General features: G+C 39.8%; 1 protein-coding gene across 8 annotated transcripts in view; it reads left to right on the top strand.

Annotated features, from left to right (window-relative positions):
* Window positions 1–25,547, top strand: part of CYRIB (CYFIP related Rac1 interactor B) — a 95,158-nt gene that overhangs the window by 68,066 nt on the left and 1,545 nt on the right. For 4 of the 8 annotated variants that reach the window (XM_080578081.1, XM_080578082.1, XM_080578078.1 and 1 more), the window contains 9 exons: window positions 8,188–8,270; window positions 14,114–14,235; window positions 15,833–15,938; window positions 16,594–16,730; window positions 17,367–17,444; window positions 17,545–17,661; window positions 18,838–18,917; window positions 20,004–20,130; window positions 21,019–21,089. In XM_080578081.1, coding sequence (XP_080434207.1) covers window positions 8,198–8,270; window positions 14,114–14,235; window positions 15,833–15,938; window positions 16,594–16,730; window positions 17,367–17,444; window positions 17,545–17,661; window positions 18,838–18,917; window positions 20,004–20,130; window positions 21,019–21,089 — 911 coding nt within the window. In that variant the 5' untranslated portion in view covers window positions 8,188–8,197. Of the gene's footprint in view, window positions 1–7,096; window positions 7,180–8,187; window positions 8,271–14,113; window positions 14,236–15,832; window positions 15,939–16,593; window positions 16,731–17,366; window positions 17,445–17,544; window positions 17,662–18,837; window positions 18,918–20,003; window positions 20,131–21,018; window positions 21,090–25,547 lie in introns of all 8 variants that reach the window. The other 4 variants (XM_080578085.1, XM_080578079.1, XM_080578084.1 and 1 more) reach the window with 3 other exon arrangements.

Genomic DNA, 25,547 nt, shown 5'->3' with positions numbered 1-25,547 from the left:
ATTAACAAGGCTTTAAGACTGCCTCTTCTAGAGGAACTGTGGAGTCTTCAGTGCCTTTCCCTAGGTTTCCTCTAAATGGAAAAATGGTCTGAATAAACATTGAGCTGTCTGCATTTTACAATTTTGGTTTCAAGGAATGTGAAGCTTTTTCACTAGACTGTTTTCCCTGGCAGGGCTCTGTTTTCCTGATAGGGCAGGTTTTGAACTCACTGTTGTTCAGAAAGGAGACACTATTAATGATGTGTGATCTTAAAAAAAAGTAACTTCAGTTTCAGCAAAGGTAGTTTATTGTGTCAAAGTCAGTTTAGATGAAAGAACTGATATCAGAGGCAGCTTTAAATAGCCTGTAAGCAGTACTTTTATTAAGTTAGCCTGAATACTTCCTTTTCTATAGAGAAAACATTTTCTTGTAGTATACTTCTTTTTTGCATTATTTTTGTAAGATAGGGATGATTGAAGCCCCTGGAATTCAGTGGCTTTTTTTCCCCTTTTTTAATTGTTCATGAGAATAAAATCATGGTTGATTTGTAACCAGTGGTGTGCAGAAGAATAACCACTAGATGTCAGTAGTGGAAAGCAGTGTGTGGATCTTTGCATAGGTTTAGACTGAAGTATGCTGTGAAAGTGTGTGTAAAATGATGAAATCCTGTCCTCGCTAGAACAAATTGTTTAGTGGTGAATGAAATAGCGTGTTTTATGTGGAATTGGTGACTGGAGTGGCACTTCCTATATGCATTTGATCCAGCAGTTAGATTCAGATTACAGCAGCTGGACTGACACCTTCAGCATTAATAACATTATTATAGCTGTGGTGGGTCTTGAATATGAGAGCAGCTCATCCAAAATCTAACCTGTTTAAGGCTCATAGCACCAGCTTCTCCTTCCGAAATCTGAAGTTAATAGTTCTCACTTTCTGGTCTTTTTTCCAGATTAAGAGTGATAATGAATATTCAATAATTATTTCTTGTCTGGGCAGTGTGTTTTATTACTTCGGGACTTCGTTTAATGTCAGATGTTTAATTACTTTAAGCACCAGGATTAATAACAGCAGTGGCGATTAGAGTGTCAGAGGGTATCTGTGCTTCTCGGGCACTTCTCAGGAGAGAAAAAAATGTGCATTAGGCTAAGAAAAACGCGTTTGGATCCAAGGAAAATATTAAGACTTCTTAAAATGGTGGTTCCTGCAGTGTAGTTCACAAGCCCTGGCTGGCTTTTTAAGGTTGAGGGCGGCTGTATTCTCACTGACTGCAGAGCTGAACTGCTTCATTGGGGTAGAAAGCGACACTCAGCCCGATGGGCTGTCCGCTTCGTGAGCTCATGTGTTGCTGAGGGCTCCCTTTGATTCCGCTAATGTGGGCAGCCACTTGTTCACTGGCTTTTTTCCTGTTCGCGGCCAGATACTGGAGGCAGGGAATGTTCAGTAAGCCTTGAAACAATTGCCGGGCTGATAGGATTATCGTTCTGGAGGAACAATACAGGGAGATGTTCAGCTAGACTTTTGTTAGTGGTAACGCTCAGATTATAACTTGAAGCACTTTGTGTCGTACTATAATGATACGCTTTTTACTCTGTGTTTTTTCACTTAGAATTTTACCAAAATCTCCCTGGATGAGAGGTTTGTGCCGCACACCCCTGACCAGCTGAAAATTTTAAACTCAATCCCCAAAAGAAAACGTGTGCTCTGTGTGTGTGCTTGCATACGCTCCTTCAGACTCTGGAGCATGGATACAGGCTTTTAATTGAGCACAGATTTCATGCTCTGGGTGTTTCCTGTTCAGTCTTAAGCTTCATTAAAAGGAGTCAGGGAATAACGTATGGTTTTCCAAAAGGTCAACTGGCATTTTCTTGAAGCAGGCATTCTTTGGTAGTGACAGACATGGGTTTTTACATCTGCTTATTTAACTTGGTATTAGTTTGGAAGCATGCTATTCTTCGAGCAGAACAAAGCAAAATTCAAACTGTCATGTGAACATCCTTCTGGTGTTTTGCCTTTAACAAAGAGTAAGTTTTCAGCTGCTCACCAGTTGAAAACAATCCTTGTTAACATACGGTTTTTCTTCCAGGTGAGAGAGGGGGAAATGTCTTCGGTGCTCGCCTGAATTTAGTTGCATCATGTGTTTCTATTAAACTTCCCCTGGGCTTAGCTTAGAAAAAAGTACTGAAATGTGTCAGGGATGTTTTCAGCATGAAGGGCATGCGTGCAAGACTTGTTTTGAAAATATGCCTTCGCTTTCCGCTTGTCTGATCGTGACACTACCCTCAACATCATACAACCCCATAAGGCTGTAATGGGCCAAATCACTGTAATGAGATGTGGCATTCCGTATGTCTTATTCTGTGCAAGTAGGTCAAGTTTAAAGCATGTTCCTGGCTAGGGCTTCGATTTCCCACAACCTGCTCCACGTGGCTCGAGCGCTGTGCTGGCGTTCAGAGCGTGCCAGGAGGGATTCTGGGCAGCTTCACAGGGACGGGAGGCTTTTGGACACAGACTAGCAGCGTGCTTTTTTTTTTTTTTTTCCCCCCCACTCTGATTTTATGATGATGGATTCGTGGCAACAGAAAACTTCAGTAGTGTAAAATGTGTATTTACTGAATCTTACTCTGTTTTCCTAACGAGTTACCTTTGGACACTGTGCTATAAAATCTTAATTAAGACCCCTCAGAGGAAAGTTTGGTTTTAAAGCATGCTTTATTCTGAATGAGAATACTAAATAAAATGTGTTGGAGCTTGATCTGAAGCTGTGGAAGAGCAAATAGGTAGTGAGCTAAACTGTACTTAGGACTGGGCTTGCAAATATTTTGATTTTGTGATCACAAGGTGTAAAATCCCTCTTGATGAGCGTAACCCCAGTGTGGCTTTTGTTCCAGTTGCACCTGAATGATCGCGGGTTAGAAGGGGGCACCACCCGCAAAAGTCACCTCCAGTTCTGAGTCAGCTCTGGGACCAAGCCAAACTGCAGGGTAGGAAATGCAGTCGGTAGTAGTGCTTGCATTGGCTTTGATCTTTATATAGGCTTAAATTTTTCTTGAATCAGAGCTGACTGATGTGGCAACGTGCTCAAGAAAGACAGTTCATACTGGAAGATCTGCTTGGGTAGGTACCAGGTCAGGACTGGGTAACTGGAACCATTTCTGACTTTCTAAAACAGTAGTTCTACTTACTTGAGCTGAAGACATGGACTTTCAAGGAAATTGGAAGAATGCTTGGTAAATACGTTCAGACTAAATCCATTTGTGCCACCATGGTATTAATTTACCAAGATAAGTCTTTATAGAGCTGCTAAAATCTTCCGTGTTGATACTTTTACAGGGCATCAGATAGCAGAAGAGGGCCCGGGAGATGACTGCAGCGACTGGTCTCTGACACTGTTCACTTTTCCAACATGCAGATTGTCATCACCTCTAAACTTAGAGCCAGTAGTGGACTGTCTTTCATGTGTTTTGGTACCAGGAGAAATGCAAATAAGCCACCCTGAACAAAACAAGACTCTACTAAGTCTGGATCTGTCGGGAGCCTGAGGCATCTCAGAGCTGCATTGCTGTACTCTGGGATTGATCCAGGTGGGCTGCTGACACCACAGCCTCTCAGAATGGTCACTTTTTAATTTTGCCTCTATAGGTTCCACCTGTGTACATGCAGTGGGTCAGCTCTGCTGCTCAGCTATACCTTTTGAAGCAAAATAATGTACAGAAGTGAAGAGTCATCTAACCTAGCCATTGCATGTTGATCCACAGCTTTTTCCATGAATCTGGGGGGCTCCACACTGTGACAGTGTGCCACTGTCTCTCTTTTAGGCTATTTCAGAACTCGAGAAACTAATGCTTAGCCTCACTGCAAGAGTGAGTTTCTATCTGTTGAATCTCATGTTTATTCCTTGAAGCAAGGAATGCAAGAAGGGGAGAGAAATTGTTCTCCCAAGAAGCATTAAATCAATTATATCACCTCAACTTTTGTCTAAATTGAGCTTTTAAAGTTTTTCCAGTTTTTTGAGGTCTAACTTTTTAGTTTAGATTACAATTTAGAGGAGTTGTCATTTCTACAGTTCTTCAAGCACACCAAGTCCAATGATGTTTAGGAATACTTGAGAGTCTTGAGTAACTTAGAACTCACCTTGGTAAGTGTCAGAAATAATACTGCAGAAATAATACTGCATTTGTCCAGCTTCTGCCAGATCTCCACTCACTCCATACAAACTGAACATGTGGCAAATACTTGGCTGTGAAGAAAGCAAATGTGATCGTGTCTTTTGAGTGGAACTGTGATACGGCTAAAGCTTATCTAGATTGTTTCAGTATGCTCAGTGCACAAGGGAAGAAGTCTGTTGAAGAATTTTTACTAAGAAGTGTATGTGCAACTCTGTGTTTGTGTAAGTTTGAATGCATTCCTACATCACCTGTTGTCTTGTTGCTGCCATGGTTGAACTAATTCATTCTCATCTTCAGCTTCTCTCCTTTTCTGAGAGAAGTTGTTCACCAACCTGCTGTCAGTAGGTCAGTTGGATCTTCTGCTTGAGTCTCTGTTGTGCCCAGTGTTCCAGGGTAGTGTCCAGCCTTTTGTTGGGCTTTGCTATTGGTTAATCTCACTCCCAGAAAAGAAACCGTGTGTTAGTAGAAACTAACTTATTTCTGGGGGGTAGACCTGTGTGGAGTCAGGAGCTGGACTCGATGATCCCTGTGGGTCCCTTCCAACTCAAGATATTCTATGATTCTAACTTTTCTGGGAGATAAAGGTCAGAGTGAAGCTGTCCATATTGCAAATCTGAGTCCCCAACCCCCTATTTGCCTCCCATTTTAGGAAGTGGTGGGGATTCAATTAAATGATCTGTTCTGCCTGTTCTGACCTGTTGCATGCTCTGCTGCAACCCCACCTTTGAAGTATTTCAGCCCGACAAGCTTGCCCCTAATCTGACCTTCAGAAGTAACGTTGTATTTACACCACGTGCATGACCCTGTAGGCTGTTAGGAGGGCACTTGATATCAAACCTACACAGGAGAATTCAAATGAGGTATTGAAAATATTTTTGTGGAGGAGGAGAATAGTGCAGCTGAAGAGCTGAAGCATGGCAGTAACTGATAATTTTAGGCATAAAGTTCTCTTTAATCTCTTAACACCATTCACTTCTGTGTGTTAGCTACTTTTCTGTCAACGTTGGAATTACAATACTTAACGGCACAGTTTTGTGATTGAGGTTTGGCTCTTAAATCTGAACCTGCAGAGTTGGTTGTCATTAGGCAGCTTCTACTTCTGCCTTTTGTTGCTGTCGTTGGAAGTGTTTAAGAATGTCTCTATTTCAGCATTTTCTAGATTGTGAATGCCCTTGTTGAGGGAGGGGGCTGAGTGATTCTTTCAATCCTGTGTTACCGAATATGCCTGAGATAAAGAGTAATTACCTGCTTTCTGGTGTTGCTTGTTTACACAGCGTTGGCACATGTAGCCAGCTGCTCAGTAAGCTATGGAACAGAAAGCTGTAGAAAAGTTCTCTCTTTGAAGAAACACTTCTTTAGATGGATTTGTTTTGTAAAATGAGAGTTGAAACCGGACATCCTAATCTAAATCTTCCATACATAAGGGCTAGGAGATCTGTTTGGACTTCTGATCGAAGTTCGCATGCTTAGGAAACAGGACTTCTGTTTCCTGGTGATTCAAGGGAGAAGTTGAACGTGCAAAAAAGCAAGCGCACACCTAGTGATTTGATCTTATGATCAGAATCCACAATGATCAAAGATGCTTTTCTAAAAATCTGTATTTTTACCCGTTTGGTTGTTCTGCAAAAGTTGTTAAACTAACGTTACCAATTTGGCCCTGAGTAACTTTCAAAAACCTGGGATTAGTTCACTGTGGGTTCCCAGGCTTTTGTTGATGGTGTGAGATATTGTTGAATCTTGTGGATCCTGAAAAACAAATAACTTAGTGCTGGCTTGCTTCTTCTTACACACCAGTTGCATTTTCTTTTGGAACTCAAGAAATCTGGCAATGCAGGATGCAAAGACTTGGTTTGCCAAACAGTTTGTGTAGGGTTCACACTGCTTCAGTTTTCTTAATTCCTCATAAACTTACAATTCTTACTGCCATGTTGCTTCCCTCCAAGTACATCAACCTTAAAGCAGAAGACAAACGAGCAGACGCTGGTAGATCAGCAGAGTTAGACTAATCTGAAACTTGATTTTAGATCTGATGGTTGAGACCGATGTTAGACCGATAACTTATTTTTAAAAGACTTGAAATCTGTGTTTAGGTAGTATCTTTAGCTTGTCTTGCAGCAGTACCCCACTGAACTCCTGATATTTCAGGGCCGTAGTTCTTGAAGTGTTTTTTAGCCTCTGTAATACAGTCTCTAAAACACTGGAAGGCCGTTGAAAAGGCTGCCTCTTTGTGAAATGCCTCTTTGTGAATTTTCATAGTCCTACTGAAGGTATTGATGTCAGAAACTTAAAGCAATGTTTGAAACTTCTTGTGAATTTATCTGACCCAGATTAATCTAACAACTTTTAATTTTTCTTCCACTTTTCATTTCTTTTTAGCTGGGATGTGATAGCAAACATAAGAAGAGCTATTGAAACTTGATTATCTCCTGTTCTTGGAAAAGACTAACTTGTATTTGACTTGTCACTTTTACCTGATTTTATGGGGGGAGATGCTGTTCGTTGGCCACAGATTGCTGCTGAGAGGTTTTTCTGAATTTTGTTTTGCGTTATGGAGAGTGAGTCAAAATCAGGCTTGTAACAACACCAGTCCTTTTGAGGCTGCTCCTTTCCTAAGCAATAATTGCTTTGTGGGTTGTAGCAGCTATGCAAAGCAATTGCTCAGTCGTCATAGGTAACAATTCTTTAATTCTATTAAACTCAGATAAAAAGAGCCAGTAGTTCAGAACTTCATTTTCGCCGAAGCTATTACTTTTCATTTTTTCCAATGATCAAGGAGAAGAAGGGGAGAAGACGTGCACTGTCCAGTGTACATTTGCTGCTTCCCACCACAAGGTGATGAATCTGCAGCGTGCAGAGCCGGATGGGAGCCCTGCTCCAGCTGCCCCCAGGCGTGTAATTAACACAGGAGATGGTTGTTGGAACTAAATTATTTTGCCATTTTTATTTTTAGGTTTGCTGGCATGGGTAATCTCATTAAGGTGCTAACCAGGGACATAGACCACAATGCAGCACATTTTTTCTTGGATTTTGAAAGTAAGTCTCTCAGCCCTTCACAGCTGGTGTGTTTAAAATGGTAACGATAGGGTTGCTTATACCTGCTGGAATGAAGGCTAGGGGACTCAGTTGCAAACCTGCAAATTGAAAAAGGGTTGCATGTGGTTTGTTTTTGTGTTTTTGTTTTGTTTTTTTTTCAGTAGTAGCCAAGCCACCATCATGCTGCTGTGTAAATTTTCTTTTCGTGTGCTTAGTCATTCTGGGTCTCTGTGGTCAGTGATGTCTGTCCATCTGCCTGCAAATCAAGTGATCATAAAACGAAAAATTCTGTCAGTATGCCATGGTAATCTGTGCTGAGCAGTTGTTCTCTGTAATCCTATCTTACGTATGAGTAAGTACTAAATCACTCCTGATTCTGGTTTGTTCATTCATGGTGCAGTTAATGTGTATTTTGACATCCAAAAGTCCAAAGTGGAGTCGTCTGAGCTGCTCAAATGTTTTAGGCACCTCGTGTCAGAGATCTGGGGCATACCTGCGATAGCATTTTCTGCACACTGAAATGATGTATCCTGATTCAGCTTTCTATAATGGCTTTCTGACAAAATTATAAGGGCTGCCAAAATGAAAGCTCTTCCCTTCTGTTGTCCCATCAGGTAAAAATCTGTAGCATGGCTACCGTGTCAGTGCTTGCCAATACGGTACTTAGCCCTCAATCCGTGGCACTCCTGCTCAGGAAACTGGTGCTAGGGTGTACCGGGACAGAATTAGTCACCAGACCTTCAGCTGGAGTCGTGCCCCTTTCTCCAAGGGGAGACAGAAGATGGTGGTGACGCACATCACTCGTGACAGGAAAGCTGCATTGCATCTCTGGGACCACCAGCTGTACGTCCCTGAGGTGGGGTCTCCTCCACCTGGAGCCTGAAGGACGGGTTCATGCCTGATGGATGCCTTTGGTCTTCTTCCCCCACCGCTTCATTCAACTATATTTGGGCTGTTCCTTCTTATAAAGGAATATTTTTTTTCTTTCTCTCATTCTTGTCTTGGCAGGTACCTTAACATGGGGAACCTTCTTAAAGTTTTGACATGCACAGACCTTGAGCAGGGGCCAAATTTTTTCCTTGATTTTGAAAGTGAGAAGATGATTTTATATACCTATTACTCTTTGCCTGCAGTAGACTGCGTTTGTCATGTACTAAATGTATGTTTTCACTTTGCCATCTTTCTAACAGCTTTGCATGCCTGAGCTATGAGTAATTGTTCAGTGAGCTTTTGATGTAAGTGATGATCTGCTCTAAAATATCTTGAGTTTGTAAAATGTAAAATCTTTGTTTCAGGGAGGGCTTTCAAATTGCATTTTTACTTCTGGAATCTGACATGGTTCCCATTTTAAAAACAAAAATGCTGTTTGTTTTTAATCAAAACTTTTAAAATTTTAAAAGAATTGGAATTATTTGAAGAGCTACTGAAATTGCAAGGAGATACATGCATCTTAAAGGAAAGATGAAATATTAAACCTAATTCTGTTTTGTGCACTTCCAGCGTGCCTGCAGATGCAGAACAACGCTGCATATGCTGACTGGCTCACAACAGCTATTCATAGCTCTCCACATCACCACGTTAAAGGTGTGTATGTGAACCTTCTGTGATTGGGCATTGGGATTCGACAGTTAACCTCATCCCTACTTAATGGGGGCACTCAACGTGTAGAGATGGAATTGCTTTCGAAAAGAAGAGACGTGTTGCTTTTTTGATCAATGCCAAGCCTTCTGGAAGGTTCACATACTGTTGATATTTCTGCTTTTAGTTTTTGTTGCATGCCATGCCGTAGCCTAAGAATGGCAGGTAAGTGTTGTTGGCTGCTGCTCTGCACGTTGAATCACTTTGCTTTGGGATATGCTATTGCTTTACTCCAGCTGCGCATCAGCAAGCATAAAATAAGAAAACTAATCTTCAAGTGCATTTTGACCATGTAATAAAATACAATGGCATACCATAACAAAAAAAAGTGTTGTGATATGGATAATATGAGACTCGTTACCTTTTTTCCTTTAAATTATTTTTCAGCTGTGTTCAGTGAAACAGTGGCAATTGGTTACGTTAGTTCTAACGGAAAAGGGAATGCTTGGAGAAACATGTTTTTGCTTTCATGCTGTTTGAACTTGTAACGTTTCTAAACCCTTGTCCTGTACTGTTGATTTTATCATTTGTCTTTTCTGAACATTTTGTTTACGGGAAGATGGTAGCCATACCGATTGTCCATAAAAGGAAGATAATCCAGGGTTGTGTTCAAGAACTGGCAAACAAAAGCGTTGGTTAAAAACAGTTCAAGTCTTACATATTCTCAGAGTAGGTACAACTTAGTGAAGTAGGGAGAAATGATGCAGGGGAATTTTGGGAGCTCCAGCATCATCTGCAAATACTAACCGTTTAATAGGACTAAATTAGTTCAAATTAGCTGGATGCAAGGGGCATAATTCTAAAAATCAATTGCAATGATAATTGCTGCTAATTTATTTTAAAAGTTCATTTTCAAGCCATCAAGATTTTTTTTTAAGTGCATGTTTTGAGCATGAACAAGATTTGGCATGAGAGTAAGCAGGTTGCTGACATGAAATGTTTACATTCGCAGTCAAATTAAATGACTTGTATTATGGCTGAGTTGTTAGACTGTTCTTTATTCATTTTGGACTCTGCACTGTGTGTGTTTCTGCTGCTATACTGTGTATCTGCGCTTCTTTCTCCTCTGTTTCAGATAGCTTGCCTTGACAGAAACTTGGCTCTGACACAGTCAAGATCTTTCTTCAAGACTTGGCACTTAATCTCGTGATACTTAAGTTTATGTTTTTATGGGGATGAGCAAGTAAGCTCTGTATTAAAACTAAATTTGCCAATGCTATGTTACACCTGGCCCAATAATACACAGGTTTAGGTATTTTGTTTTTCAATCCAGGTATGAACAGGCTAGTTAAGTGTTTCTTGACACAGTACCAAAGAGACAAAAATCAAACGTCCATAAAGCTTTGTAGGGATATGGATGCTGAATTTGGAAATGCTTTAGGCTGGTTTCTAAGACTTTCAGATATTTACCTGGGTCCTAGATTCCGGTGATTTCTGTGACTTAAAATACATGCAAAAAATATTTCATTAAATGATACAATGGGCTTTACCCTGCCTTAACACAGGTTAAGCTCATATTTTCTTTGATCATTCACCTCAGTTATTTGAAACGAATAATTGTCTCAAATATTCTCCTAATGTGTCTGCAGTGCCGCTTGGACGTTAGCAGAGCAAAGTGCACAGCTTTGTGAAGACAGTATTACAAATGTAAAACAGCGACCTGCAACACTGGAAACTTAGAGCTCAACTTTTACGTTGGTGTCACCGCTGTCACAGTGCAAATCCTTTCCAAATTTCCTGATTTGAATAGTAGCTAAAACGCAGAGTACTTTTGCTTGCAGATAGCGATCTCAAGCCAGCAGTGAAAGTGTTCTGCATTACCTCCAAAGAACTTGGCTAGGCTTCAGAGAAGCCACGAAGATAACATTCTCTGGAGTAATGATGATAGAGATGCATAAATTATTTCATCTTCAGCAGTCTGGGATTTTTCTCCCCCCTGCTGGTGGCTTTTGTCCCAGCCAGTTTTAGATAACTTGTTCTTCCCTGGGAAAAATACCAGCTGAAATAGCGTTTGCTGTGCAGTATAAATTTTTAACGCCAAATTCCTGTCCCTTCTCTAGTCTTTAGGATAGCTATTTTTTTAAAATAGTCACTAAACGTGCGTGTTTCCAGCATGCAGTATGTTGTCATACTTTCATAGCTTTTCGTTCACATAACGGCATCTGTATGTTGTTTCAAGTCTACTCTTTTGTCTTTGTTATCACGTGAGCTTTCTGAACCCTCAATGTATATTGCATTTAGTGCAGTAATGTTCTGATTAGATCTAAAAATCATTTAAAGAACTCCCATTTTGCTTGGAGGACCTCAGTCTTTACTTATTTTTTTATTATTGGATTAAAAACTGAAAGCTGTCATGAATGAGCAGGGGCTGGCTCCATTGGCAGCACTGTCAGACCCGTCTTCTTGTTCTTTTCATGGACGGCGTTGCAAGGGAAAAGCAAAGCCTTGTCCTAAAGTTGTAACAGGACCTTAGTCATGTTAAGAGGAAAGAGGGAATCCCTGAAATTGCCTTCCTCATCCTCCTGTTTGGATACCTGTCATTGCTGGCTGCTCTTCCTCAGTTGCCAAAACGAATTCCAGAAGTACAGCTTGCTTTCCTGCTCCATGCCCTACACGGTGAGGGAAACAAGTTCAAGTCCAAATGGAAGTCCTATAGCTGAAGTTCTCACATACATACTGATATCTGGGAATGCTACCTCCGTTTATGTGAGCTTCCAGCTGTGCTTGGAAAGAGAAACCTTTCCCTCTTCACCTTTCCCTCTTCCCATCTTTGGCTTCTCAGAATGCAGCACGCCAGGGAGCAAAGAAGTCAATTGCTCTGAGCCAGCCTGCACAGCAGCTTGAAGTTTTTCTACATTGTCTCACTTAAACGCATCTTAATCCATCCTAAATTCTTTTACATTCACTTCACAATCCCTTTAGGTTTACTTTTTAAAATTTGAGCTATTTTCTAAATAAAAACATAACACTTCATTGCATGTCTAGGCAAGGAGGAATTGCAGATGGGATAGGAGCTGGGACAAAACAAGCTATCGTGTTTGTCTGTTGAAGGTGCACCAAAATAAAATACATACCAAAAGAAATAATCCGGTGCCTACTGGACTTTAAAATGGGTATATTTAGAAGTTTGTTACAATAAACAACAACAACAAACCCCACACCCCAACAAGTTAACCTAAAACAATGGCTTATGCTTTCCAGGAACATTTTAGGGAACTAAAATACAGCAATTTGCTGGTTCAGACAGACTTGCAAAGGTGAAGGGCTTGACATATGTAGCCAGCCCTTCAGTAAAGACCACATGAAAATCATCTTCCAGATACAAATTGTTTCTGAACGTGGAAGGTCACAGTACCACATCTGTTCTGCTTGTCTGGGGGTTTTGCAATGAGGAGGAGTTCTCGTGGGCCCTTCTGCTGTGCGGACCCCCCGACCCCAGTGTTGGAAAACAAACGGTCCTTAGAAGAGAGGGTGAAGAAAAAGTACTATGAAAAATTAAATAGGCAGGAGGGGTGCTCAGCGTGAGACAATCCAAGTGGCAAGTCTTGACTGCATTATTTAACAGCACAATCTGGAACGCTACAGAGCTTCACGTTTGAGTCTGTTTTTCACTATAGCATTTCATGTCTGTGCATGAACTGCTGCCAGTCGACTGATGCTTACCTGTCTGCTCTTTTACCTCATTTTTTTTTGTCTTCATTTCTTACAGCAGTCTTCAGCAGCTTTCAAAATTATAAATGACCTTTGTGATGATCTGAAAAGCATTGGCCACTTTTACTCGATGCCTAATCGATGTGGTGCTCTTAGACATTTTATTTCTTTAAAGGAGTGACCTGTTCTATTTCATCCATGATAATTCTTGGTGGTTATCAAAATAGCACAGTAAAATTGTTGCAGAGTCTATATAAGCATACTCACTAATAATGCCTCTCTTTCTCTCTGCAATGAACCATAAAAATAAGTATTATGCACAAATTACAGCCAAATCCAGACAAGCAATGCATGTGAAACTTTTGTTTTCTCCCAACGCAAACTCTGCTTTATAATGTCTTTTTCTAGTGTGTAACACTGCAATATTGTGATTTTTTTCATTTAAATGTCCCTAACTTCCATCACCATTAGTGGGAGTTGTGCATGTGGATCATGGAAAAAGCACTTCCATTAAAAAAAAGTTATTTTCCAGTCTCTTTAAACAGCACAAGATTAAGAGGATATATTGTCTATAGATAGCTTTTGTTTATCCCTGTTTAAAAAAAAAAAAAAAAGGATTTATTGTTAATACCCTGACTTCCAACATTGGAAATCCTGGATTAAAGTACCCTAATATTTATTTATTTAATATCATATTTTTCCTATTTAAACAGATGAGAATTTCTTTTGTGAAGAGTGGCACTAACAGTAATTAACTTTTTTTATATTAGTCTAAGAGGAACTAACCTTATAACTTCCATCAGAAATTTAAAAGAAAAAATGATCTTGTGTCAGGTAAGCCAGGTCTGAGAGATTTGTACCAAGAGATTTTGTAAAAATGTTAAAGCCTTGGTTTTCTCAAAACATACTTCCTATTGGATGACATTTCTTTAAACACGTGTAACTTTCTGAAATGATCAAATATGCTTTTGGAAAATTTTTAGTTAATTACAGGGAAAAAAAGGGAGACAACGTGTATCCTTAAATGAAAAGGACTGAAGAAAAAAAAGGAGAACAAGTTTACATTACAACTTTTTTTTTCTCGAGTCTGATTTTGCAATTAGTGCAATAGAGAATGCTTTATGAATGAAATATATTAAAAATTAAAAGATACAGCTCCTTTCCAACCAGTAACTGAGGATACAGGGAAGAAGGAAAATAACCTGATGCAGTGTTTCCAGATAACAGTAGAAATTGAATGCCTCCTGCTAAGGTTAGTATATGTGCAGTGCGTGTCTTTTGAGTACTTAACTAAGTCCCTTCCACTGAGTTTGTAGTGCAGGTGAGAATTTGCCCAAGGTGAGGATTGGTTATCTTGGTGTGACAGTCACAAAGGCAACGTGCCAGGATTTCTTTTCCTAACCTAATTGTAAATTAGTCAGATTAGATTCAAGGTGGGTTTTGGGGATGCTAAATTAGGGTAAAAGACTACTACAGTAAATGCAATTACCCTCTTGTAGTTCCTCATACATTGTAATAGCTCTTCAGAGAACAAAAATTCTTTGAGTTGATACGTGAAGAATTTGTCCCGTAGGTGATGGTTTACCTTTTGAATTCCATAATGTTGTTAAATATATATATATATGTAATATGTTCTACTGTTTAGATGCCCAACCTACAGAATCTGAAAAGGAAATTTATAATCAGGTGAATGTAGTGTTAAAGGATGCAGAAGGAATACTGGAAGACTTGCAGTCATATAGAGGAGCTGGCCATGAAATACGAGAGGTGAGCCAGAGCGTTACGATTGTGCACAGCCTGTGATTGTTTGTTGATCCTAACAGTACCACCGGATTTAACTTTGCTTGCAGGAGCTGTCTTGGCAGAGCATGTTGTCTCTTAAAATTGCTGTCTTGAATTCCCTCTCTGGAATGTTCCTTTTTAACAGCAGAGCGGATGTCACTTGTTTCAGTAATATTAATGCACACGTGTAATAGTGAAAGATTTTCTTCAAATGTTTTGTGACATTGTTGCTGGTTTTTTTTTTTTTTTTTTTTTTACCACATAAGCTCTTCTCAAGTTAGCAGCTGATTTGGAAAGATTATGGTATGACTACAAGACAATATTGAATAATGTCGACATCTTTTTGTGTGCTAATTGGAGAAGTCTGTGTGGGAATCCTAGCACACGAGACATTTTCAGTGCCTTTTAATTGGTTTTTATTTACTACAGTAGGTGTTCGGAAGTTCCTGTACAGGATATCGCTGCTTTTCCTTTACCTTTAGGAAGGATCGTAACTAATGCTCCTAAAATGAGGAGGTACTTGCTATTTCATACTCAAAGAAATCCTAGCAGACAAAAGCCTGCTAATTCCACATAAATTTGATAATCATAGCCATTCAGCTTTCATAAGTAACGTGAGGTTTTTATTCCCTCTCTGTTGAAGTCATAAGTTAGGTTTAGGAAGGGTAATTGTGTCACACACAACCCTCAGAAGGGGAGTTGGTTTATTTGTTCTTCAAGAAAGGAGCATGTTCAAGGAGAGGCTGTAGGATCTGGCAGGAATGTATGTCCCAGCACCAAAGCCTGCAGCTCCCATGTGGAAAGAAGAGAGACACATCTACCTGAGAGGAGGTAAACAAGGCACGGAGGAAGCTTTTAGGGACCAGAGAGAAGTGTGTTGAAACGTGTAGCCCAGAGTTGACTGAAAAGTTGACTTTCGGAATCACAGACTAGACTGTAAAGATTGAACAGGAGAGTTATGAGCACTTCTATTCGTTTTCTTAGTAATTTTCAAACTGCTAGTTTCTGTCTTAAAAATGTGGGGAGGTTGAATTTACAGTAAGCTTCCAAGACAAAAGCCTTAAAGATAAGGTCTATGCATTTATGCTTTAAAGCTCTGGCATACACCATGTCTTCACGTTGCTGATTGTACCTAAATGTTCCTACTATAATACTTAGCTTCAATTTCACAGTGAATATGTTGTGGTTTTTCTTTTTCACAATTTCAAAAACTGGTGATAGATAATATCATTACGAAGAGGCTTTGTTCACTAAACTGTTTAATTTGCAGATGCCCCAATGAAGTTGTTGATTTTAATTAACTAGATATGTTTAAGTTTTCATACTCTGAGTAGCTTTATTTTTAACAATTTCTTTATGCTTTTTTGATTAGTTTTTTTCCCCCACTATCCTGGATACTTATTTTCAACAAAAATATTTAGAGCTTTTTGGAACAGTCTTGGGTTAGCGTATGCTTGTCTCTTTACCAAAAACTTCTTGGTAGAATTCTAAATAAGTAGTTCTTCAGACAATCGCCTTGCAGAGATTTTTCAATCAAGTCTCAGATATCTTTAATTTAAGCATTTTTTTTTTCTAATTTAAGGCAATACAGCATCCCAATGATGAGAAGCTGCAAGAGAAGGCATGGGGCGCAGTTGTTCCACTAGTAGGCAAACTAAAAAAATTCTATGAATTTTCTCAAAGACTAGGTAAGCTGAACTTGCTTTTTGTCTTCATTTAGTACACTTGACATATAGAGACATGGAATATATCTAGGTCAACCACTTGTTACTAGATAAAAGCTCTTATTGTATAGATTCCTTCCGTGCACTGGATTGGATTTTATATCTGTGTACCACCTTTTGCATGTGAAAGCAAACTTATTTTGGTGGATGCCTGAGAGGAGAGAATGGGAGTATACTTGCCATCTTATTTCCTTGTCCCTTTATTAACTCTGAGGAGCACTAACCAGCTGGTAGACTAAGACATGGAGTATGAGTTTATCTTAAAAACAAACTAAATGTAGCTTCTGCTGGTAGGTATGTACCTTGAATTTCATGTTATCTTCTTGAAGAGTCTGCAGTCTGCTAACGCAGACTACTGAAATGTATTTTGCACGTTGCAGACAAAGCTCGGACAAAACTTTAAAAAGAAAGTTTTCATTGATTAAATCATAGTCTTTATAGCTGTTTATAAGTAAATATAACAGTGGCACATAGAAACAATTCATCAACCCTGCTTATTATTAATTGCTATGTGTCTTGGCAGATGGGTGTTTTAAATCTAGTGTGCAGAATTCCAGTGAATACAGATACAAGTTGCAGGTGCAGATGTATATTGTAAAACATTCTTCTCTGATTTAAGAGGCGGGATTGCGAGGTCTGTTGGGAGCCCTGACAAGCACTCCATATTCACCAACACAACACCTGGAGCGAGAGCAGGCTCTTGCTAAGCAGTTTGCAGAAATTCTTCACTTCACACTCCGGTTTGATGAGCTTAAGGTAAGAACTTGGCATAGTTTTGTAAGTGCAAAGGTTCAGAAGAAGAAAATAGTCTGCTTACTGAAGCAGTTTGGGTTGTGTGCTGTTTTAGAATAGATCATGTATTAGATGCTCAAACACCTACTATGCATGGCTAGTTCACACAACTTACGGTTAGATTACAGTGGAATGCAGAAGAAATATATTAGCTTTAGGCACTTGTTATGTTTTGGTACATACTAATCACGTTTCTTCAGCTGAATTTGTCATATCTTTTGGGATAATGCTGCTGCTGCTTCTTCTGTATGCACATCCATTGTCTGGCTATTTTATTGCTAATGTGCAAAGATCCAAGCTGAGATGATACTAATGTACTGGTCTAATTGAAGTCACATTTCTAAAACTTTTTTCAACCTACTAATCTCAAACTCCTATTAGAAGACCAACTGCTTTTCTTGTTCTCATTACGTCTTGTTGTGAGAATTCTTAGAATTTAGCAATAAAGGTGTTTCTATGCATCTCCACTCACAACATCACAGGACTTTACTTCAGAAGGCTGAATGTCTTCTTGATCTCAGTATTAAGTTTTATGAAAACTTACCTTTATATTTTTCTTGAGGTATTTGTCACAACTTTTTTTCTTCCATATCTATGTAGATGACAAATCCTGCTATACAGAACGACTTCAGCTACTATAGAAGAACTCTGAGCCGTATGAGGATTAACAATGTCCCAGTAGGTAACCCTTAGATGAGATGAGATTTAACCTTATATTATCAACTTTTTTTTTTCCATGTATAGAACAACTAAATTCTTCTTTCCTTCTGTTTTATAGGCAGAAGGAGAAAATGAAGTAAATAATGAGTTGGCAAACAGAATGTCTTTATTTTACGCTGAAGCAACACCAATGTTGAAAACCTTAAGCGATGCTACAACAAAATTTGTGTCAGAGGTAAGAATATAAATTTATGAGTTGGACAGTGTACTTCAAAACCATGCAGGGCCAGACATTGTTTTAGAAACACAAAACTTCTACCAGGCTTAATCTGTCATCCAGAAATGAAACTTGCTTTTTGGGTCCTCAGGAAATATGCACTGTCTTTCTCAGATACTGTAGGAATTAGGTCCTTGAGGATGTTTTTGTTTGTTTGTTTTTTGTTTTTTTAAATAACATTACAACACTCCTAGTGAAAACTTTTCTCTAGGAAGAAGGTGAGGGAGGTAAGTAAGTTGCCTACGTTTTAGTGGTGTCTTGGATCAGAAACTGTAAAATTTAGAGGAGAACAGCTTGATTTTTTGTGTGTGTGTGCTTGAAATAGGGAAGGGAATTGCAATATAGCTTCTTTTTCTCTTTCCCAAAACACTTTTGTGCTTGACTATATAAAGTCAAGTATGCTTCCGTTACTGGGGAAGGGGAGAGGAGTCTGAACTCCTCTCAGATATCCTTTCAGGGCATTCCAAGATTGTAATCCATCCTCATTTCTCCTTATCTAAATATCAGTGATAGAATCCTGTCACTACAAGTATTGTGATTGGCTTCTGATAATTATATGATGAATTTCTTCCTAAATGGGAAGAATACACACCATTTGTAATTTTTTAAAAAAGATATAATTTACTATTACTGTGCAACTAATAGTATTCAGAATGCTAATACGAAAAGGTATTAGTATTTTAATAACTTTTGTTTATTCTTCTTTACACCTGAAATGCCTTGAAAAAATGCGTCTCATTTTACATTTCTTTGACTGAAATGTTCATCTGAAACAATCTTAAGTCTTACTGTTCCAGCAGATGCACATATTTTGCTACAGAAATTTCTGTCCTTACAGAACTTTTTAGATTTTCGTTTAAACTCCCCAGAAGTCAATAGTGTGTGATAGAGTTCTACAAGCATGCAAAACCTATGTGGTAGGCTTCAGTAGTGTGGACTATGGTCTATAGGTTGCTAATTTCTAAATTCATGTTGAAAAATAAACAAAAATGCAACACTACCTAATTTACCATAGCTGTAATTCATGTTTTTAATTCCTCTGCTTCTGTATCAGCAGATCACTGATTTGATTTAGGTTTTGTAGTATAATATTTCACAGTAATTGAATTGGAAACTGTTTATCTTTCTCTGCAGAATAAAAATTTACCAATAGAGAATACTACGGATTGTTTAAGCACCATGGCCAGTGTGTGCAGGGTCATGCTGGAAACCCCGTGAGTACAATCAGTGCTTGTATTGTGTATGAATTACGTCTATTTTTTTAAGACATGACATGTGATGCATAAGAAAAAAAAATAATTTGGATAATTAAGAATTGTTTTCTTTTTACCAACTTAGTTTCATGTCAAGGGTAACAACTAACTTGTTTCATTTTGCTGGCCATGCAAATCACGTGGTCTACTTTTCAGAACATTGATATTTAAAAACAGATCGGCTTTGAAAGCTAGACAACCTCTTGTTATTTTTTGTAAAAGGCTTTCTCATATATAATTCAGGAAAATACACTATTTGAGCATGATTGCCTAGGGCCTTGTGGAAGAGAGGTTGTGGGCAATGCTTTGGATGGTATCTTCTTGCAAGTTGGCTTGGCTAGCGACTAACAAAATTAGTGTCCCTTTCTGGGGAATTTATGAGACAGTTTTAAGCATGAAGGCAGTCTATTGTCTACTATAAATTTGAGAGGCTCTGGGAGTATGAACAAAAAGTCAGACTAAGCTTTGTGTTTCTTCTGGGATCTAAATTTCCCATTGGTAAAACTGCTCAGACAAGAAGTACGATGTCTGTCTTAAGTTTTTCAGACCAAATACCATAGTACGTTTTGTTATGAAGCCTATTTTGAGCTCCGAACACTTACATTATTACCCTCTCTAAGAATGATCTGTCCCATTCAAGGAATTTTTTAACCATTGTTCATTAGGCTTCCATTCCCCCCACCCTCCCCTTCTCAGTCAGAATTTTGTATTGCTTGTATATTAAGGGGTGGAGGGGAAAAGGATAGGATGCACTCAAAACAAAGTGAGTGTGTTCTCTTTTAATCTTTTTTTTTCTGGAAAAAAAAAAGTGTGGAATATTGTAGCAGCAAGGCACTATTTTAAGTTTGAGAATCTTTAACTTCCAGTTAACGCTTTTCAACCAGTGGTCTGACTTTTGTAGTCAGATTGTCGAAAGGAAAAAGGAGGACTCACAACTCTATTTTTCTCTGAGAATTTATGGCAGGATTTCTCTTTAATCTTTTTTAGGTCACTACTAGTAGCTATCTTTTGTCTTGTTTGATAGATAATGCTGTTTTTCAATTGCAGTGAATATAGAAGCAGGTTTACAAATGAGGAAACAGTATCATTCTGTCTGAGGGTAATGGTGGGTGTCATCATACTCTATGACCACGTGCATCCGGTGGGCGCTTTTGCCAAAACTTCAAAAATTGATGTAAGTTTATTGTTACTGAATAATCTTTTGAGTATTTAAGCTGCTGTAGGCTCCCTTTCTTCTCTCCATGTTTTAGTAGCAGATCACAGAATCACAGAATGGTTTGGGTTGGAAGGGACCGTAAAGATCATCCAATTCCAACCCCCCTGCCATGGACAGGGACAAATGGGCAGATGTACCTTTCGGATTGATAGTAAAAGCATAGTGTTAACTGTCAGCAAAACATATACGTAAGTAGTGAGAAATATAAAACAGGCCTTCAGATACATGATGGTTATTGTCAAGTCATGAAAAATCCAATGGAGTTCAGGTAGTGTCTTGAAACACTCTGAACAGTCGTGTTGAAAGGTACAAATCAGAATGGCTGAAAATAACAGTAGTATCTGGTTTGCTCCTCACTGTCTTGTAAAATGCTAACTTAGTTGTCCCCTAGCCTTCAGGTCAAACTTCCTGCTTTTGTTTTATAGTAAGAGTCTGTGGAATGCGTGCTGTTAACATGTGCTGCTTAGTGGTTGTTTCAAACAAACTATTTTATGATTGCGTTAGCTACAGATTTTGTCATTATTTCACTGGCTGAGTGGAGTTCTCAATGGATCCTATTGTAAGCAAAGATTGTTTACGGTTCCTTAATATTGATACAGCAGAGCTCAATGTCAAAGTTGTGTTGTCTAAAGATAAGCAGATTTGAAATTAGCTGAGCCATCCTGTTGTAGGAAAACGTAATACTGAAAGCTTAATTCTTTTCCAATATCAAGAAAGTGTCTCTACACTGCTGCAATTTTTAAATAAGTGTTGTTTTTCTTTTTTTTTAACTGACGGTGTAAAATACTTTTGTAAATTTATAAGGTCTTCATATGGAAAAAAATGTTTAATTTTTTTAACTTCTAGATGAAAGGATGCATCAAAGTTCTTAAAGACCAGCCTCCTAACAGTGTAGAAGGTCTTCTAAATGCTCTCAGGTACTCTTTTCTTTTATTTGAAATATTTTTCTGTGGATTTTCAGAAGTTGTTTAGGGTCTTTCCTTCAGCTATGAGGTGTTCATTCAGTGTTACATGTAAAAAATGAATGTGGTTATTGCAGACTTCTTTTCCAATGTGTCTGGAGGCATGGACATTTGAAGAAACAGGGTTTTAAAAGCTAGGTTGCATATTTGTATTTGTTTATTCTAAGATAGCTTTCTGCATACTTCTACTGCATCCAGTGTAAGAACGACTATAGAGGTAGACGTGACAGAGTGGATTTTGTCATCAGTGTTACTACCTTCAAGTATAAAATACAATACATACTAGAAACTAACTGATCACATCTACCGGCTGAACTACCAAACATGCAGATGAGCAGCTGCAGCATGTGCACTGTGACTTCTACCAGCTTACTAAAGAAATGGCTGGATTGGTTTGTATCAGCTATATCCTCAGCCGTGTGTGATTTGACAGTGTCTTAATGATTTTATGTAGTATTGGTAGAGTATGAGTAATTTAATGAAGTTTTTGTTTTGCAGATAGTTTCAGACATATAAGGTAGATATTTCTAGGTACATAGTAAGAACTTGTTCCTCTGTCACAACGTATTTATAGGGAGGTACTTCACAGAATCACAGAATTGCCAATGTTGGTAGGGACCTCTGAAGATCATCTAGTCCAACGCCCCTGCTGAGCAGGATCACCTAGAGCACATTGAGCAGGATGGCATCCAGGCAGGTTTTGAATATCTCCACAGAAAGAGACTCCACAACCTCCCTGGGCAACCCGTTCCAGTGCTCTGTCACCCTCACAGTAAAGAAGCAAGAGAGTCAGTGCCTTTGCTGTAGAATATACAAATCACCACATAAATTGGAGAGATGAAGAATGAGTAATTCTGTATAGAACTCTCAAAACTGCAAATTGGGTCATAACGCTGTATCTCTAGTCAGTAACCTGTTCTTCATGCTAGTGTCCAGCATCAGAGGTTTGGCAAAAAATGCTGAACCATGATGGGCAGATGAAGGCTTCATTCTTGTCCTTACTTGAAAAAAATACTGTATTTCATTGCTAACAGTTAACCAAAACCGGGTATGGTTATTCATGCATTCACTTCATTTGAAATGACGTGAATTTTTAATTTGTCTTTCTCTTAGTTTTGTAGTGGGTAGTTCTGCTTTTTCTTATCAGTAGTGAAACTCCTTTAATTTCGTTTTCCCTTTTCTTTGTGTTAAGATGTGGTAAGAAGTGAAATGATGTGGTGGCATAGATGGTTTCACTTTGAAATTTGTTTCAGATTATTAGCTAAAGAAAAAATCTGGGCTTGGTTTGAGACTTGTTTCCGTACTTGTGTTGTTACTTATCTCTGAATCTCTTGTGATCAGTATAAACAGAGGTTTCTAGAGAGAAAGTGCTATATTAAAACTTATTGTCAGATTGGTGAAGTACACAAAGTGTAGTCCAGGTCTTCACTCCATTGTGTATTTTGTGTTTAGTAGTGTGAATTCTGTCACGCTGACATTTCACCACACTAACACATTTCATACATAAATATTTTAATGATATTGTTTTTCATGTCTTTGACTCATTTGGGTAAGATTATTTTTTTTAAATCACATTTGGAGTTATCAGGAAGAGATGCAGAGGTGAGTTGTGATGTGCATGCAAGGTGGAAGCGGGCTCAAGATGTCACAAGAAATTAAGTCAATCTGAGTCTTTGATTCTGGAAGAGTGTTGGAAGTTTTCTTGTTTTCTCAAGAGATAAATAATATGTCATAAAAGTAAATGGAAAGTGATAAGGATTTTGGAGGGAGATCAGCTGTTCAGAATTAATTTCATAGACGTATTTTAATTGTGTTCAGCTTGTTGTGGGTAGACTTCTTGTGGGAGTCTACTATAGACCACCTGGCTAGGATGATGACACTGATGAACTATTCTTTAAGAAACTGAGAGAGACTTCTAGATCAGCTGCCCTTGTCCTTATGGGGGACTTCAACCTCCTAGATGTCAACTAGGAATATCACATAGCTGAGACAAACAGGCCCAAGAGATTCCTGAAGCACCTTGATGATAACTTCTTGATACGGGTACTAAGAGAGCTGACTAGGAAAGGTGCTCTCCTAGACCTGTTGCTTGTAAACAGGGAGGGTCTTGTGGGTGAAGTGGCCAGAGGTGGCCATAGTGACCATGAAGTAGTTGAGTGTAAAATCTTCAGTGATAGGAGGAAAACTGCCACTAAAACTTCAACCCTGGATGGAGGAGAGCAGAATTCAGGCTAGTTAGTGAGGTCCCCTGGGAAACTGCTTTTAAAGACATAGGGGTCTGTGATGCTGATTGGTTTTTAAGTACCACCTCCTAGGAGTGCAGGCACAGGCAATTCCAAAATGTCGGAAGTCAAGCAGGAGGGGCAGAAGGCCTGCCTGGCTCAGCAGGGATCTTCTTCTGGAGCTTAGGCAGAAAGCGTATGGTCCCTGGAAGCAAGGTCAAGTGACATGGGAGGACTACATCGATGCTGCTTGCCTTGTAGGAAGAGAATTTGTGCAGCCAAGACTCAGAGTTGCAGCTGACCAGAAGTGTGGGGGACAATAAAAAAGGCTTTTTTAAGTATGTTAACAGGAAAATGAGGACCAGAGCAAACACTGGTCTGATACCTGATGAGGACAGTCACCTAATAAACAGGGATGTGGACAAAGCAGAGATGTTCAATGCATTTTTCACCTCTCTTCAACACAAAGTGATGGGCTCTGGGACCCCAGCTGCCCTGAACTGGAAGATTGTGACTGAAGGAACTGTAAACTCTCAGTCAACCCCACACTTGTGTGGGATTTGCTGCTCCACCTGGATGCATACAAGTGCATGGGGCCTGATGGAATTCATCCCAGGGTACTTAGAGAGCTGGCTGCTGTCATCAGAGGATCTCTCAATTATTTTTCAATGGTCTTGGGAATCCGGAGAGGTCCCAGTTGACTGGACGCTGGCAAATGTGGTCCTAATTTTCAAGAAGGACAAGAAGGATCCCAGCAATTACAGGCCTGTCAGTCTCATTTCAGTGCCTGGTAAAATTATGGAGAAAATTAGTCTGGGAGTTATCAAAAAAAACACCTAAAGGATGGCGCAGTCATTGGTCAGAGCCAACATGAGTTCACAAGGGGAAGGTCATGTCTGACAAACTTGTTTTCATTTTATGACAAGATCGCTCAGCTAGTTAACCAGAGGAAGCCAGTTGACATAATCTTTCTGGATTTCAGTTTGGCTTTCAATACCGTCTCCCACAGTATCCTTCTGGACAAAAAGACGAGAATACAGTTAGATAAAAGCATAATAAGATGGGTAAACAATTGGCTGACGGGTTGGGCCCAAAGGGTTCTTGTAAATGGGGTTACATTGGGATGACAACCTGTCACTAATGGGGTTCCCCATGGCTCCATTTTGGGACCAGTCCTCTTCGATGTTTTCATAAGCCATTTGGATGTAGGACTTGAAAGCTTTTTGAGCAAGTTCATGGATGATACCAAATTGGGTGGAGCTGTCTACTCCATCGAGGGTGGTGAGGCCTTGCAGCGATCTAGATAAGTTTGGAGTGCTGGGCAATCACCAACAGTATGAAGTTCACCAAGAGCAAGTGCTGGATTCTGCACCTGGGAAGGGGCAACCCTGGCTATTTGTACAGGCTGGGAGATGAGATGCTGGAGAGCAGCCCCGCAAAAAGGAATCTGGGGGTTTTGGTCGACAGCAAAGCTGAACATCAGCCAGCAGTGTGCCCTGGCAGCCAGGAGGGCCAACCCTACTGTGGAGTGCCTCTGGCCCGGCACTGCCAGCCGGGCGAAGGGAGTGATTGTCCTGCTCTGCTTTGTGCTGTGTGGCCTCACCTTGAGCACTGTGTGCAGTTTGTGACACCATAGAATAAGAAAGAGAGTGCCCAAAGGAGGGCAACAAAGATGGTGAGGGGTCTAGAAGGGAAGAAGTATGAGGATCAGCTGAGGTCCCTTGGTTTGTTCAGCGCAGAGCAGAGCAGGCCGAGGGGAGGCCTCATGGCGGCCTGCAGCTCCCTCACGAGGGGAGCAGAGGGGCAGGCGCTGAGCTCTGCTCCCTGGGGACAGCGACAGGACCCGAGGGAACGGCATGGAGCTGGGACAGGGGAGGGTCAGGCTGGGGGCTAGGGGAAGGTTCTGCCCCCAGAGGTGGTCGGGCACTGGGACAGGCTCTCCAGGGCAGTGGTCACAGCACTGAGCCTGCTGGAGTTCAAGAAGTGTTTGGGCAATGCTCTCAGACACATGGTCTGATTTTTGAGTGGCCCTGTGTGGAGCCAGGGGTTGGACTTGTGGTCCCTTCCAAATCAGGATATTCCGTGACCTCTTCTTCACATGGACAAGATACCAAGTGCAATAGAAAGCCTTAGGCCTCTGTAGAAAGTATAAATTCCCAAAAAGTGCAGAAATCTGTATTGATAATAATTC

The sequence above is a fragment of the Anser brachyrhynchus genome (assembly GCF_964034855.1).
Source record: "Anser brachyrhynchus genome assembly, chromosome: 2".
NCBI classification, from domain to species: domain Eukaryota; kingdom Metazoa; phylum Chordata; class Aves; order Anseriformes; family Anatidae; genus Anser; species Anser brachyrhynchus.
This window is presented reverse-complemented; position numbering and strand designations above follow the sequence as displayed.